We start from the raw sequence: 14,292 nt of genomic DNA on the forward strand, positions 1-14,292 counted from the left end.
TTGAGCCACCGCGCCCGGCCAAATTTTGTATTTTTTAGTAGAGACAGGGTTTCACCATGTTAGCCAGGATGGTCTCGATCTCCTGACCTCGTGATCCACCAGCCTCAGCCTCCCTGTGTTGGGATTAGCGGCGTTAGCCACCGCACCCGGTCGCAAATAACATCTTAATTTTGTTATAAAAAATAGTCTTAATCTCACATACCCCCTGACATAGTCTCAGCGACCTGTAGGGCCGAGGTTACACTTGGAGAACCCGTGCTCTAGGGCCAAACCCATTCTTCTTGCCCTGGCCCATGTGTCCCCCCTCCCCGACCCCGCTGGAGCCACTGCCTAATTCTCCAGCCCTAGATGGTGCTCGCCAGCCCGCCTCTCAATGCTCATCACACACAGAGCTATTCCTTTCCTCCAATGAACCAACCGCCTTCCGCCCACCTCCAGTTCCCAGCCCTCTGTTCCATTTGCCTGGTCCACCCTCGGCCTCCCTGGGTCGCAGACGAGGTCGGCCTCGTCATTCCCCGCAGACCGCCGCGCGTCCCTCTTGTGCGGTTCACCACAGTTGTATTTTAAGTGATCATGTGAGTCGTCGTTAAATGCCTGTCTCCCCGCGGATCATGGGCTCCTCGAGGACAAGGACCGGCCTGTCTGTCCACTGCTGTAACCCCGCGCCGGCATAGGGACGTAAGGCCCCATTGGAGGGCGCTCATCAAATAGCTGCTGGATATTAACGAAGGAAGCGGCGGCGCAGCTCAGGGATCTCCGAGTCAGGACTGTTGGCCAGACCGACGGGGTAACGGGTCTGATGGTGTGGGAATAAAGTTGTATTCCAGCGCTTCCAAACGGGCCTCTCATTCCAACCCCTTTCCAAGCACAATGAATATTCCAATCACCTCTGGTCCCTTCCAGTAACCCTGACCCCTCAGAGAACGCCCCGTCGACACCGTTCGGGGTCGGGCGCCACTACTGGCGCAGAAGATGCGCTCAAGCGGAGGGTACTCCAACCGCGAAGCGACGCCGAGCCGACAGGGATCCAGGCCTCGGCGCCGGAAGCCCCAGAGAGCCGAATCTGGAACCGGATGTGGCTGCTTCCTGCCTCGCCCCCTGCCGAGGGGGCGGGAACCGAGGGCTCTTCGGAAAACCCGGGCGGGATTTCGGTCAGCTGCGTTCGTGGGTTGTGGTGGGGAGCGTAATCCCGTGGGGATGGAGTGACCCGCTCTCTCTCCTCCTGAAATGGTTCCCGCGGGAGTTTTAGCCGTGTTATTGTTGGGGAAGGGAATGTCAAATTCTGCTCCTGCCTTCCCCCAGGGGCTGGAGACTGGAATCTAGACTGGAATCTTTATTCCAGTTCAGTGCGGAGCGACGTGGTCTCCAGAATCCCCGAGTGTAGAGGCGGAGGACAGTGGAGCTGGGGACTCGGGCGCCTGGGTCCTGGTCCCTGAGCGTCCGGCGCTCCCCTAGTCCGCGGCCCTGGCTCCTGTCCTCACTTCCTTCCCCTTTTGGCTCCTGCTCTCGGAGCGGGCGGACGCGGGGGGGAGCGGAAAGGGCGGAAGGGCCCAGGAGCCTAGCGGGGGGGTTCAAGGGGGTACGGAAAAGCCGAGGAGGGGACTTGGTTCGGGGCCGGAGACCGACGGCAACAGCGGTCCAGGACCCACGCTGCCCCCACCCCTCCCGAGCAGGTCAGAGCCTGAGCACCCTGCGCGTCCCCGTACTCGTGACCCCCTCCTCCCCCAACTGCACCAAGGGCCACCCTATTTCACCCTTCTGTTGCCCCCCTCCCCCAGCCTTCCTGCAAAATTCCCTTCCGGTCTTCTTGACACCCACCCACGTCCCTTCCCTGCCCGGCTCCCCCGCGCCCGCCTGACTCTCCACCCCCACCCCACCCCGTCTCTCCCCAGGCGCCCCCATGGCCCGACCCCGCTGATTCCTTCACTCGGCCATGCTCCCGCGGCCCCTGCGGCTGCTTTTGGACACGAGCCCCCCAGGGGGAGTCGTACTGAGCAGCTTCCGAAGCCGGGACCCCGATGAGGGTGGGGGCCCAGGTGGCCTGGTCGTGGGCGGGGGGCAGGAGGAAGAGGAGGAGGAAGAAGAAGAGGTGAGACGCGGGTGGTGGGAGGTAGGGGGCGGATGTATTTCTGAAGTCTCCACTTTTCTCTTGTCTCTGGGTCCCTACATCTCCTCCTCCTTGCCTCAGTTATTCTCGCACCTCCCTGGGTGTCGGCCCGTTTCTCTGCTGCGGGGAGTCCCGGCGTCTCTGTGGTTCTCTGTCAGTGTGACTCAGGACCTGCCCGCAGGAACCTGCCTGGAACTTCTGGCTGGCTGTCCCTGCGGGTCTCTGGCCCTCTGCCTCTGCCTGCCTGAGTGTGCCTACTTCTCTGAGCAGTCGTGTCTTGCCCCCGATCTCCCTCGTTGTTTTTGTTTGGCGGGGAGGGGTTTGTTTCCACAGTAACCAGCTCCTCTGACTCTGGGATTGGGGAGGGAACCCTCAGATTTCGTGACCCCTCCTTCCCTCCCTCCCCTTTAGCCCCCCCCCCATCCTGGGTAGAGGCCGGGAAGCCACGGTTCTGGGACCTGGAGGAATGATCCTAGGGTGGGTAGAGAGTAGTTACCTGTTTTCATTAGGGATTAATGGTGGTGGCCAGGAGCAGGATTTCAGGCCCTAGGAGGGGCCAGATTTTGGATTTGGGGCCCCGAGGCCCTGAACGCATAGGTCCAGATCCTAAGTGAGGGCAGGTTGACTGGCAGGGCTGGTTTTTCGGGATCGGTCGGGGGAGGGACTGGGGCCACGTGACTCTCTGAGTCTACCGCCCCCCAGCCCCCATCATCCCACTTCCCCTTTTCCTTCCTGGACTGGGATTGGAGCTGCTACCTTCAGGGGTCCCTTAGGGCTGAGATAGTGGAGGCACTGCCCAGGGGACCAGGGTGAAAGGGGACCTGAGAAGGACTAAAGCTCTGGGCTAGTCTAGTCCTTGACCAGGAGGGGCGGGGCATGCGGCAGTGCCTGAACCGAGGTTTCAGCTACTCCTAGTCTCTGCCTCTGGCTTGCTGCCTCTCGCTTCCCTCTCCTGCTCTTTGTACCCAGCTTCTCTGTTGTGTGTGGGTTCAGCTCTGGGAGGAAAGGGCTTTGGGGGTCTCCAGGATCAGGATTCCTGTACTCCATCCACGCCTCCACTGCAGCCCCTTCGACTCCACCGGGGCCCTGAGGCGACTGGGGTGGGGCTGTCTGGGCCCCAGTGGGGGAGACCTGGGGTCACCAGCTCCCCCCACCCTTCCTCGCACTCGCTGGTACTATGCCCTGCCACCACAGGTGAGGGGTATAGAGGGAGAAGCAGGGCCTGGGGTGAAGGCTGAGGGCAGTGGGGGGTGGTGTGGAACTGTCTGACTTCCCCTTCCTTGCTCCTGCAGGCCCCTGTGTCCGTCTGGGATGAGGAGGAGGATGGTGCCGTGTTTACTGTCACAAGCCGCCAATATCGACCTCTTGATCCCTTGGTGAGATCATGACTTTAGCTTCTCACCTCTGACTCTTCATTTCCCTTCCTCTGGCTGACTTTCTGGCCAGAGTGCTAGGTTAGAGTTCTGGAGTCCTGGACTCCGCTGTATGACATAGGCCAAGACTTTTGCCCTCTCTGAATATCAGAAAAATGAGGCTGGAACATCTCCTGGGTCTGAGATTGTCCTCAGAAATCTAGGGGCAGAGTGGGAGAAAGGGTTGGTGATCATCTCTTTGTGTCTTCCAGGTCCCTATGCCTCCCCCGCGTTCCTCCCGACGGCTCCGAGCTGGCACTCTGGAGGCCCTGGTCAGACACCTACTGGATACCCGGACATCAGGGACTGATGGGACTTTCATGTCAGCCTTCCTGGCCACCCACCAGGCCTTCACCTCGACGCCTGCTTTGCTAGGGCTTATGGCTGACAGGTCAGAGTCATAAGGCACCCAGGGTCGTGGAGTGTCTGTCCAGATTTCCTAAAGTTCCAACATCCCACCAAAATAGTTAAGGCCACTGGGGATTTGGGAAAAATGCACAGATAGATCCTCTTTTTCCCCTCAGGCTGGAAGCCCTTGAATCTCATCCTACTGGTGAACTAGAGAGGACAACAGAGTGAGTGACCCCTGGTTCTTAATCTCACAGTCTGCTCTGCCCAGGCTGCAGCTTTACCTCTCACCCTTGGCTAATTCCCTTCTCCCAGGGTAGCCATCTCTGTGCTGTCAACCTGGCTGGCCTCTCACCCTGAGGATTTTGGCTCTGAGGCCAAGGGTCAGCTTGACCGGCTTGAGAGCTTCTTACTTCAGACAGGGTATGCAGCAGGGAAGGGTGTTGGGGGGGGCAGCGCTGACCTCATCCGCAACCTCCGGTCCCGGGTGGACCCGCAGGCCCCCGACCTTCCTAAGCCCCTGGCCCTCCCCGGCGATCCCCCTGCTGACCCCACGGATGTCCTGGTGTTCCTCGCTGACCACTTGGCCGAACAGCTGACCCTGCTAGATGCGGTGAGACCCTGACCTCTGGCCCGTATGCCCCCTGACCCCTTACTAACCTCTCCTTGACTCCAGATCCTTTCCTTGCTTCCACCCTTTCCTGATCCAGCTCCTAGCCTCCTTCACCTACCATTTTGATTTTCCCTTTTTCCCTTTGGTTGTTACCCTTCAAACCCTGTGCCCCTCTGGTTCCTTGGCCACCTAAGATCCTCAGATCCCTAATATTGGAAGGCTGACCTCACTTGACTATGAACTTTAACCTCTTACCTCTACCCTGCAGGAGCTATTTCTCAATTTGATCCCCTCTCAGTGCCTGGGAGGCCTGTGGGGTCACAGAGACCGGCCAGGACATTCTCACCTCTGCCCATCTGTCCGAGCTACTGTCACACAGTTCAACAAGGTGGCAGGGGCAGTGGTTAGTTCTGTCCTGGGGGCTACCTCCACCGGAGAGGGACCTGGGGAGGTGACCATACGGCCACTCCGTCCCCCGCAGAGGGCCCGCCTCCTGGAAAAGTGGATCCGCGTGGCGGAGGTGAGAGAGAAGAGTGCCCCACAGTGGGTGGCTATGGCACGGAGAGGGCTCCCATAGCCTTAGCTCTCTTTGACCCCCACAGGAGTGCCGGCTGCTCCGAAACTTCTCTTCAGTTTATGCTGTGGTGTCAGCCCTGCAGTCCAGCCCCATCCACAGGCTTCGGGCAGCCTGGGGGGAAGCAACCAGGTGGGGAGGCTGAGGCATTGGACTGGGGTGGGGGTTCCTCAGAAGGCAGGGAAGAGGGGGTGACACAGCCCGGCCTGTCCTCAGGGCCACTTTTCTCCCTCCCCCAGGGACAGCCTCAGAGTCTTTTCTAGCCTCTGCCAGATTTTCTCCGAGGAGGATAATTATTCCCAGAGTCGGGAGCTGCTCATGCAGGTGAGAGCCTGGTTTGTGGCATTCCCCCCTCTCCCTGCTCCCTACTGCTCCACCATGTCTCTTTATTTTGTCACCACCAGGAGGTAAAGTTGCAGTCTCCTCTGGAGCCACACTCCAAGAAGGCCCCGAGGTCTGGCTCCCGGGGTGGGGTGAGTGACTAGCTGGGTGGTGGGCTTGGGGGTTGTGATTATGAAGGGGTGAGGAGTATGTTTTGGGGGAGCAGCCTGAAGGATGGGTAAGGGAGGCACAGAGGGGTGAGGGGTAAGGAGAATGAAATCTGTTCTCTGAGGCAATGGGGAGGGCAAGTGCGGAGGGACGGAGGGCCCTCACATCAATGGCAGGCACGTCTGACCCTGACCCCTGACCTCAGGGTATAGTCCCATACCTTGGCACCTTCCTGAAGGACCTTGTGATGCTGGATGCAGCCTCCAAGGATGAGTTGGAGGTCAGTGGTGTGTGTGTGTGTGTGTGTGTGTGTCATGATGATTATGTAACAACTGGGCTGCAGGGTCCGACAGATCCCCCCCTTGCAAGGGGCTATAAGGCACAAATAGCTGAGTGTGGGATAAAGCCAGATCTGTTTCTGTGCCAAGTTGCCTCAGTGGTCTGTAAATGAGAAACTAGAAATAGCATCTACATTGATCTGTTATTGTAAGGGTTAAATGAATTCGTATTTGTCAAGTGCTTAGAACGTGCCTGAAACATAAGCACATCTAGGTTTTGTGATGGGCTCCAGCTCTATTGCTAGAGTTTGTTAAATAAACAAATATTGAGACCTTGGGCAAGTTCCTTATCCTCTCTGGATGAGGAATCCTATCCAATTGGATACTATCCAGTCTTCTCATTTGCAAAGCAGACTCGTTGTGTACCTGAGGTATTAAATTTAAAGGGTCAAGTGCAGTGCTTAGGCCATGATAGATTGAGGGGGAAGGCAGGGAGGGATGGAAGAGTCAGAGAGGCTAGAGGGAAGTGATTGTGAGTTGGATGTGGCTGTCTGTGTTTAAGAGAGGGGATATTCTCTCTCTGTGGCCTGGAAGGTAGTGTTAGAACTTTCACCCCATCCCCATTTTCCTCGCAGAATGGATACATCAATTTTGACAAGCGGAGGAAGGTGAGTGCCTGGGCTGGATGCTGGACTTCCCAATCCATGTTCCCGGAAGGGGACGGGGGAAAGTCAGGTGTCCCTGAGTTTTGGCTCCTGCAGTTTGAGGGCTTCTTCCCAGGAGTTTGCAGTCCTTTCTGAGTTGCGACGGCTCCAGAACGAATGTCGTGGCTATAACCTCCAACCTGACCATGATATCCAGAGGTGGCTACAGGGGCTCCGGCCACTGACAGAGGCTCAGAGGTGACTGGCGGGTGAGGTTGGGACTCTAGGGCTCTGGCCAGGTGTAGGGGATTGGTGTCATGTCCTGAACTCTGTCTTTTGCCCCCTAACCCAGCCATCGTGTATCCTGTGAGGTGGAGCCACCTGGTTCCAGTGACCCTCCTGCCCCACGGGTGCTTCGGCCAACATTGGTCATCTCGCAGTGGACAGAGTGAGAGACTCACTGGCTGGGGGGGTGGTTACTTGGAACTTCCACTTTTCTTCTGATCCTCCCAATCTCCTGCCACTGCAGGGTTCTGGGCTCTGTTGGGGTCCCTACCCCGCTTGTGTCCTGCGACCGGCCCAGTATGGCGGGAGATGAGGTGCCTACAACTCCTGCTCCTCTGCTGACTCGGCTGGCCCAGGTGAGCTCTGCTCCTGACTCTGACCTTGACGCTGACCCTCACTCTGTAAATGTTTCTTCCTTAACCTCCCTGCCTTCATGCCAGTCCCATGTTGTTTATTCGTAGCACATGAAGTGGCCATCTGTCTCGTCACTAGACTCTGCCCTGGAAAGCAGTCCATCCCTGCACAGTCCAGCTGACCCCAGCCATCTCTCCCCACCAGCCTCCTCCCCTAGGCCTTCTCGAGGTCACCGCCGCTCAGCCTCCTGTGGCTCCCCGCTGAGTGGGGGTGCAGAAGGGGCCTCCGGGGGGACTGGATATGGGGGAGGGGGATCTGGGCCAGGGGCCTCTGATTGCCGAATCATCCGAGTCCAGATGGAGCTGGGGGAAGATGGCAGTGTCTATAAGAGCATTTTGGTGAGGGAGCCTTGGGATGGAGTTGGGGTGAAGGATGGTGTCTTGTTGGACTATAAATGTCTGAGGTTTGGGCAACCAAATGGAATTGAATGTAGTTTTAATTTTGACTTTTGGTTTTGGCAGTTGTTTTATTTATTTTTAATTTTATCTTGTAAACTCTGGTCTTCAATACAAGCTGAAATTTGTTTTATTTTGATGGCTATTTTGCGTTAGTTGCTACACCTTAAACTTTTGGTGACCATATTAAAATTTCAGAATCAACAGCAGTTTCCCCAAAGGCAAGCAGCTCTGTTTCACTGGGCACCGTGTGGGCTGGCTTATGGGGGTATAGGAAGCCACCGTATTGGGTTTCCCTGTTCCTTTTAAAGCCTTGGACACAAGTAACCTTTTGTGGTTGGGTTCAGTGGCTAAGGGTAGAAAGATGGGAATTCATGGCTGATTGATTGCTCTTTTGGTCTCCTGTCCTGCCAGGTGACAAGCCAGGACAAGGCTCCAAGTGTCATCAGTCGTGTCCTTAAGAAAAACAATCGTGACTCTGCAGTGGTTTCAGAGTATGAGCTGGTACAGCTGCTGCCAGGGGAGCGAGGTCAGAGGCCACGAGGGAAAGGCAGACTCGGGAGGAGAGTGGAGTGCTTCCACATCTGGGCGGCTGTGGGGGGAATGACTGTGTTTGTGCTTGACATCCACCCCCTGAACCTTCAGAGCTGACTATCCCAGCCTCGGCTAACGTATTCTACGCCATGGATGGAGCTTCACATGATTTCCTCCTGCGGCAGCGACGAAGGTCCTCTGCTGCTACACCTGGCATCACCAGTGGCCCGTCTGCCTCAGGAACTCCTCCAAGTGAGGGAGGAGGGGGCTCCTTTCCCAGGATCAAGGCCACAGGGAGGAAGATTGCACGGGCACTGTTCTGAGGAGGAAGCCCCGTTGGCTTACAGAAGTCATGGTGTTCATACCAGATGTGGGTAGCCATCCTGAATGGTGGCAGTTGTATCACATTGAGACAGAAATTCAGAAAGGTAGCCAGCCATCCTGGGGCAGTGAAGTACCACTGGTTTACCAGACAGCTGAGAAATCCAGCCCTGTAGGAACTGGTGTCTTGTAACCAAGTTGGATGCCTGTGTGTAGCTTCCTACCTGTGCAGCACACAGGTAGTGCTGGAAAAAACGCATCAGTTTCTGATTCTTGGCCATATCCTAATATGCAAAGGGCTAAGCAAAGGCCTCAAGGCTCTGAGCCCCAGGGCAGAGGGAAATGGCAAAAAGTAGGTCCTCGCAGGAGTTCTTCTTCCCACTCTGCGGGGTTTCTATCACTGTGACAACACTAAGATAATAAACCAAAACACTACCTGAATTCTACTCCCCTGTCCTTGTAGTGCGTATGAACTGGCTGCTATGAGTGGGGGTGGGGAATTGGCTGAAGGTAGATGCCGTGGAACAGGAAGGGGCACAATGTTTTCTATCCCCATGAACAGAGCAAAAAGTAAGTGAGGTATTGGTGAAAAAAGTTTCCTCAGAACAATTTTTCTTCAGTAACCTCTCTACCACTGGTCCCTTGCTGCAAATGTGTATAAAACAATTTTAGGACAAGGAAATGGCAGAACAACTTTATGGACAACATAGAAACTTGGGAGGACTTATATACCATAAAGCATTATGTGCTGGGATTTTAAGTCAGTTTAAGCTACATTCAAGCAAATTCTAGGAAGACAGAGACTGAAAAGTACTAATAGAGATGCCAGGGCTGCTGGCAAGGAGGGTAACCACATTTCTCCTGGGGCCTCAGGTTAGAGAACTGTGAATTCTTTTTCAATTGAACTGACATTCCTAGCAATATGCTATGTTGTAAATGCCCTTCCAAAATAATCATGCCAACCAAGACGAGGGAAAGTTAAGGGTTGTATATACAGGCAAGAAGTAGGTTTGAGGACATTTAGGATTTCACTTTCAAAAAAGAAAAGAACATCGTGCCACAAAGAAATTCCAAGTGCAAGAGTTTGAACCTGAGGGGGTAATACAGGTGGTGTGTGTGAAGGTGGAAGGGACTGTGGGGATATGACAGAAGCGCCTGGTCAGGAAACAGCCAGGTGTTTTTACGTTTTATTAGCTACAGTATAGATCCTAGAGCTGCCTCATTCCCTCCCCTCCCCTCCCCCCACCATGGGGTCAGGCCTTGCCAGGAGCCCCTGCCTTTGCCGCCTGGGCCCGCTGGAACTCCTGCTGCAGCTGAGCAAGGGTCTCCCTCTGTTGCTCTGACTGCCGCTCAAGATCCCGGAGCTGGGATTCGTATCGCTTACTAAAGAGAGACAAGGGAGACAAGTAGAAAGGGAGAAATTAGTAGGACTTACTATGGAGGGTGCTAAACACAAGAAAGAGATAGGTGGAAAACTTGAGATTAGGGAAGGGAGAAGGGGGGTTAAAAGGGAAGGAAGGGGTTGGAGGAACTGGAGGACTAGGGGCCACTATGGAGAGCTGTTCTGCAATGGTTCAACACCTCTACTCCAATGGTTCACTTGCATCACAGGGTGCAGCACACAGCGGTGGAATAAAGACTCACATTTCAGCTGTGATATAGTCCAGCCTCTTCCCTACTGTGGCCCGAGCCTCCCCTAGCTCCTGTTTGACTAGCACTGGACCCAGAAGTTTAAAGACCACGTTGGACCCATCCAGCAGGGCCAGTTCCTGATGGAGGGATGGGACACACGTGATCAGAACCGTGGCTAGTACAGGTCCCGCCTCGCCCCACAAATCCCAGTCCCTCACCTCTTTCACGATATTATTTTCTGTTAGTTGTGCTTCAAGTTTCTGCCTCCCCGACATGGATTTACTCAAGTCTGGGGATAAGAGGAAAGGCAAGATTAGAAACATCAATCCTAGTCAGGTGGATATGGATCTGAGGAAGCAGAAAAGTATGGGGGCAGCGGGTCAGTGAATAGGGAAGAGTACTGAAGCGGGAAAGTCTCTGCACGCGAGGGCCCAGATGGGGGCAACAAACCTTATCTCGGTAATGGCTTTGGGTTGTGAGTGCATCGGGCGAGGCCATACCGACCCTGCTCCCTTACCCTTCTGTAGCTGTTGATATTTCTCCACTTCTCCCTGCAGCTTCTTCTGGATCAGCTCCGCCATGGCGGGGATGAAAGCCTACGGGGAGCGAGACAAGGGCGCTGCGTCTTACTCTCTGGAAGGTACCTGAGCTCCCTTTTCTGATCTCGCCTGCGGAAATGATAGCACTCTTGAGAGGCAGCCCTGAGGGGCACCGCCACCTCCCCCCCGTCCCGGGTATCGACTTCAACCCGTTCCCAGGATATAGTGGGCGAAAGGCAAGACCATAAGCCTCTCAACCGAAATCCTAACCTATTCACGTTCTTCCTTCAGTAGTAATAAACCCGGAAGTAAACGAGGAATGCTGGGAAAAGACTGCACCGGAAGTTTCTTTCTGACCCTTGATGGGAAGTGTAGTTCTGACATGTTTAGCGAGTGGAGTTCTGCTAAAAAGAATAGACTAGGATATTTTTAGGCAAGATGGGGAAAATAACCCGGAAAAAGAAACCGCACCGCTACTTAGCCCCTGGTCCCGGGCCTGCCTTTCTTTTGTAAGTCACTCTTGCATAAGCTGCCGCTGGTGATAAGGTGCCAAGAGCTTTTCCGCCCCTCTAAGGAGAGCGTGCCCTCACTCAAGATGGCGCCTAGAGAGCTTCAGACCTGGTACGCTGCTGATTGGATGAAAGATAGAGGGCTTCCGGGAGTTTTCAAGCCGACTGTGGGACAGCTGAGAGGAGTTTTGCACGTGGATCGTCGTTCAGGTGGGCGAGATGGAGACAGCCCCCAAGCCGGGCAGGGATGTCCCTCCCAAGAAAGACAAACTTCAGACCAAGAGAAAGGTATCGGCCTCCCTGGGTGGGAAAGAAGTTTTTTGCTGCGGGGTCGGGGGGCCGGGGCGTGGGTGCGGAGTATCAGAGTTCCTGATCTGCTTGTAGAAACCGCGGCGATACTGGGAGGAAGAGACCGTTCCGACCAGAGACGGAGCCTCTCCAGGGCCTCCTTGTAACAAGAAGAATCGGGAGCTCCGTCCTCAGAGACGAAAAAATGCTCACATATTAAAGAAGTCTCGGATTTCTAAGAAGCCTCAGGTCCCGAAGAAACCCCGAGAATGGAAGAACCCGGAGTCCCAGCGGAGCTTGTCCGGGGTGAACGTGGAACCTGATGGGTGGCGAGGCAGGCCGTCTTGTGCTTTGAAAGGGTTGGGGTCAATCCAAGGCTGTCTACTAACTGCATTCTCCTTTCTCCTAGGCCCAAGATCCATTCCCAGGCCCCGCCCCCGTCCCTGTGGAGGTGGTCCAGAAGTTCTGTCGCATTGACAAATCCCGAAAGGTGAGGTCCAGCCGGAGAGTTGGGAAGTGTTGGAGGCAGGGAGTGTCTGGGTGAGTTGAATGGAGCCTGGGCCAGGTAGCTCTCCTGTGACCCCACTTATCCTGTGGTTCTTCTGCCACTCCTCCCCACCAACAATGTTATAGCTACCACGTTCTAAAGCCAAAACTCGAAGCCGACTTGAGGTGGCTGAAGCTGAGGAAGAGGAAACAAGTATCAAAGCTGCTCGTTCTGAGCTGCTGCTTGCTGAGGAACCTGGGTGAGTGGGCCCTAATCTGGACCCCCAATCCCTGCCTTATAGGACTGTCTTTTCTCGTTTTTATGTTGGTACACTTGCTTCATACTGGGAAACTTTACTGCTATCCTAACCCTTGCTTTCAGGTTTCTGGAAGGGGAGGACGGGGAAGACACAGCAAAGATATGCCAGGCTGACATTGTGGAGGCTGTGGACATTACAAGTGCAGCCAAGGTGAGCCTGAGGAGGTAAAAGAGCCAAGGGATTGATTGGTGGTGCAGGACAAGAGAGGAATGGGGGCTAGAAGAAGGCGTTACTGCAGGGTACTCATTTTTTTTTTTTCCACTCTTCTCTTTCCCAGCACTTTGACTTGAATCTGAGGCAGTTTGGGCCCTACAGACTAAACTACTCTCGAACTGGAAGGTAAGGTTGAATTCTAGTGACTCTTGAACTAAGATGTGTTTCCTTAACCACTTTAGCCATGCCCACTTCAGCCATTCACAGTGTGTGTTTGGGCTGTTGATGAGGGGAGGGTCCTTCGATTTGCTTGGGTGTGAGGGTGAGCACCTGCAGCAACCTGTGTCTGCCCACCTGGAGAGATGGGGCTGGCATGGGGCAGACCTCAAGTCGTCTGAGTCGGTGGTCCCCTGCCTTAACACCCTGCCTGCCCCTCACCTCCAACAGACACCTGGCTTTTGGAGGGCGCCGAGGTCATGTGGCTGCCCTTGATTGGGTAACAAAGAAGCTTATGTGCGAGATCAACGTCATGGAGGCAGTGCGGGACATCCGGTCAGTGGCCTCACTGTCAGCGGTCAGTAGGGGTGAGATAGTCCATCCTTGATTGAATGATAGCCTGTGACCTCATTTCCCAATTGAACCACTCTTCCTCTCCCCCAGGTTTCTCCATTCTGAGGCACTGCTTGCTGTTGCCCAGAACCGCTGGCTCCACATCTATGACAATCAGGGCATTGAGCTCCACTGTATCCGCCGGTGTGACCGAGTGACACGGCTTGAGTTCCTGCCCTTCCACTTCCTCCTGGCTACAGCTGTGAGTGGCCGTGGAGCTCAGGAACTGGTTGGCAGCCCTTGGGATGACCACTTCTCCTTTAGGACCCCAGGAGAGGGAATACAGAAGGCAATCAGGACTGGGTCATTCTCTCTGTCTCTCTCTTTCTCAGTCAGAAACAGGGTTTCTGACCTACCTGGATGTATCAGTGGGGAAGATCGTGGCAGCTCTGAATGCTCGAGCTGGGCGGCTCGATGTCATGAGTCAGAACCCTTACAATGCCGTCATCCATCTCGGACACAGCAATGGTCAGTACCTGGCTTAGTTTTGACTCTCTGACCATCTTGATTTGGCGTTTCTTCTATATTTATACTTCATGAGTCCCTTAAAGTTACCCTTTTATTTCCATTTTTTGTTATCTCTTGGTATTGAGTTCCCATCTTTCCCAGGTTTAATAACCTCAGGGTTAGGTTTGTATTAGCAACTTTGGTTCTTCTTCTCTTCCAGGTACTGTGTCTTTATGGAGTCCAGCTATGAAGGAGCCACTGGCAAAGATTCTCTGTCATCGTGGTGGGGTCCGGGCTGTGGCAGTAGATTCTACAGGCACGTAAGTCACTGGTGGGATGAGGTGTTAGGTGGGCAGAAAGTTGTGGAAGGTAGTGTGCTTTAGAAGCACAGACTCTAAAGCCAGGATGCCCAGGTTTAAATCACGATGTTACCACTGATGGGCCTTGTAAGTATGGGCATATTGCATAACCTTTGTGTGCCACAGTTTCCTCACCCCAAAAATGGAAATATGAGTGTCTAGTTCAAGGGTCCACAAACTTTTTCTGTAAAGAGTCAGATAGTAAATATTTTATGATTTGCTGATAAGAGGTAAAATCAAAGGGTACTGTGTAGGTATTTAAATACCAAGAGAAAACAAATTATCACAATTTTTTTTTTTTTGAGATGGAGTCTCACTCTGACACCCAGGCTCGAGTGCAATGGCGCAATGTCAGCTCACTGCAACCTCCGCCTCTTAGGTTCAAGTGATTCTCCTGCCTTGGCCTCCCGAAGAGCTGGGACTATAGGCACCCAGCACAACGCCTGGCTAATTTTTGTATTTTTAATAGAGACAGGGTTGCACCATGTTGGTCAGGCTGGTCTCGAATTCCTGACCTCAAGTGATCTGCCCACCTC

General features: G+C 54.4%; 3 protein-coding genes across 7 annotated transcripts in view; 2 read left to right on the forward strand and 1 right to left on the reverse strand.

Moving 5' to 3' along the window:
* The first annotated feature begins 1,137 nt into the window (after positions 1–1,137).
* RGL2 (ral guanine nucleotide dissociation stimulator-like 2) lies at positions 1,138–8,860 on the forward strand. Of its 2 annotated transcripts, XM_011945483.1 has the most exons (18): positions 1,138–1,673; positions 1,893–2,089; positions 3,400–3,483; positions 3,732–3,910; positions 4,044–4,094; positions 4,183–4,480; positions 4,749–5,000; positions 5,083–5,186; positions 5,294–5,378; positions 5,459–5,527; positions 5,749–5,823; positions 6,457–6,489; positions 6,602–6,723; positions 6,818–6,913; positions 6,995–7,106; positions 7,212–7,502; positions 7,974–8,088; positions 8,205–8,860. In XM_011945483.1, exons 2-18 carry the CDS (start codon positions 1,934–1,936, stop codon positions 8,414–8,416), a joined length of 2,334 nt encoding a protein of 777 aa, XP_011800873.1. In that variant the 5' UTR covers positions 1,138–1,673; positions 1,893–1,933; the 3' UTR covers positions 8,417–8,860. The 2 variants fall into 2 exon arrangements, with proteins under 2 accessions (XP_011800873.1, XP_011800874.1); XM_011945484.1 differs by lacking the exon at positions 1,893–2,089.
* A 236-nt stretch (positions 8,861–9,096) lies between these two features.
* On the reverse strand, positions 9,097–11,182 carry PFDN6 (prefoldin subunit 6). Of its 3 annotated transcripts, none has more exons than XM_011945480.1 (5): positions 10,864–11,182; positions 10,564–10,714; positions 10,265–10,335; positions 10,059–10,183; positions 9,097–9,797 (listed from the first exon to the last, which is right to left on the reverse strand). In XM_011945480.1, exons 2-5 carry the CDS (start codon positions 10,625–10,627, stop codon positions 9,668–9,670), a joined length of 390 nt encoding a protein of 129 aa, XP_011800870.1. In that variant the 5' UTR covers positions 10,628–10,714; positions 10,864–11,182; the 3' UTR covers positions 9,097–9,667. The 3 variants fall into 3 exon arrangements, with proteins under 3 accessions (XP_011800870.1, XP_011800871.1, XP_011800872.1); XM_011945481.1 differs by having other exon boundaries at positions 10,564–10,709; positions 10,856–10,887; XM_011945482.1 differs by having other exon boundaries at positions 10,856–10,887.
* Positions 10,957–14,292, forward strand: part of WDR46 (WD repeat domain 46) — a 9,661-nt gene continuing 6,325 nt past the window's right edge. The window contains exons 1-10 of one of the 2 annotated variants that reach the window (XM_011945478.1): positions 10,957–11,382; positions 11,479–11,688; positions 11,792–11,872; positions 12,016–12,128; positions 12,251–12,338; positions 12,466–12,527; positions 12,789–12,893; positions 13,002–13,152; positions 13,283–13,418; positions 13,618–13,717. In XM_011945478.1, the coding sequence (XP_011800868.1) occupies positions 11,314–11,382; positions 11,479–11,688; positions 11,792–11,872; positions 12,016–12,128; positions 12,251–12,338; positions 12,466–12,527; positions 12,789–12,893; positions 13,002–13,152; positions 13,283–13,418; positions 13,618–13,717 (1,115 nt within the window). In that variant the 5' untranslated portion in view covers positions 10,957–11,313. The remainder of the gene's footprint in view (positions 11,383–11,478; positions 11,689–11,791; positions 11,873–12,015; positions 12,129–12,250; positions 12,339–12,465; positions 12,528–12,788; positions 12,894–13,001; positions 13,153–13,282; positions 13,419–13,617; positions 13,718–14,292) is intronic. The other variant, XM_011945479.1, reaches the window with a different exon arrangement.

This window comes from Colobus angolensis, unplaced genomic scaffold, assembly GCF_000951035.1.
Source record: "Colobus angolensis palliatus isolate OR3802 unplaced genomic scaffold, Cang.pa_1.0 Scaffold24, whole genome shotgun sequence".
In the NCBI taxonomy this organism is placed as follows: domain Eukaryota; kingdom Metazoa; phylum Chordata; class Mammalia; order Primates; family Cercopithecidae; genus Colobus; species Colobus angolensis.

Excerpts from the sequence above, each read along its gene's own strand:
- RGL2 (XM_011945483.1), top strand. The coding sequence starts at position 1,934 with ATGCTCCCGCGGCCCCTGCGGCTGCTTTTGGACACGAGCCCCCCAGGG. Across the intron at positions 5,001-5,082 it reads AGTGGATCCGCGTGGCGGAG|GAGTGCCGGCTGCTCCGAAA; the intron begins GTGAGAGAGAAG and ends TGACCCCCACAG. Across the intron at positions 6,490-6,601 it reads ATTTTGACAAGCGGAGGAAG|GAGTTTGCAGTCCTTTCTGA; the intron begins GTGAGTGCCTGG and ends GCTTCTTCCCAG.
- PFDN6 (XM_011945480.1), bottom strand. The coding sequence starts at position 10,627 with ATGGCGGAGCTGATCCAGAAGAAGCTGCAGGGAGAAGTGGAGAAATAT. Across the intron at positions 10,336-10,563 it reads ATATCAACAGCTACAGAAGG|ACTTGAGTAAATCCATGTCG; the intron begins GTAAGGGAGCAG and ends TCTTATCCCCAG. Across the intron at positions 9,798-10,058 it reads GACTATATCACAGCTGAAAT|TAAGCGATACGAATCCCAGC; the intron begins GTGAGTCTTTAT and ends GTCTCTCTTTAG.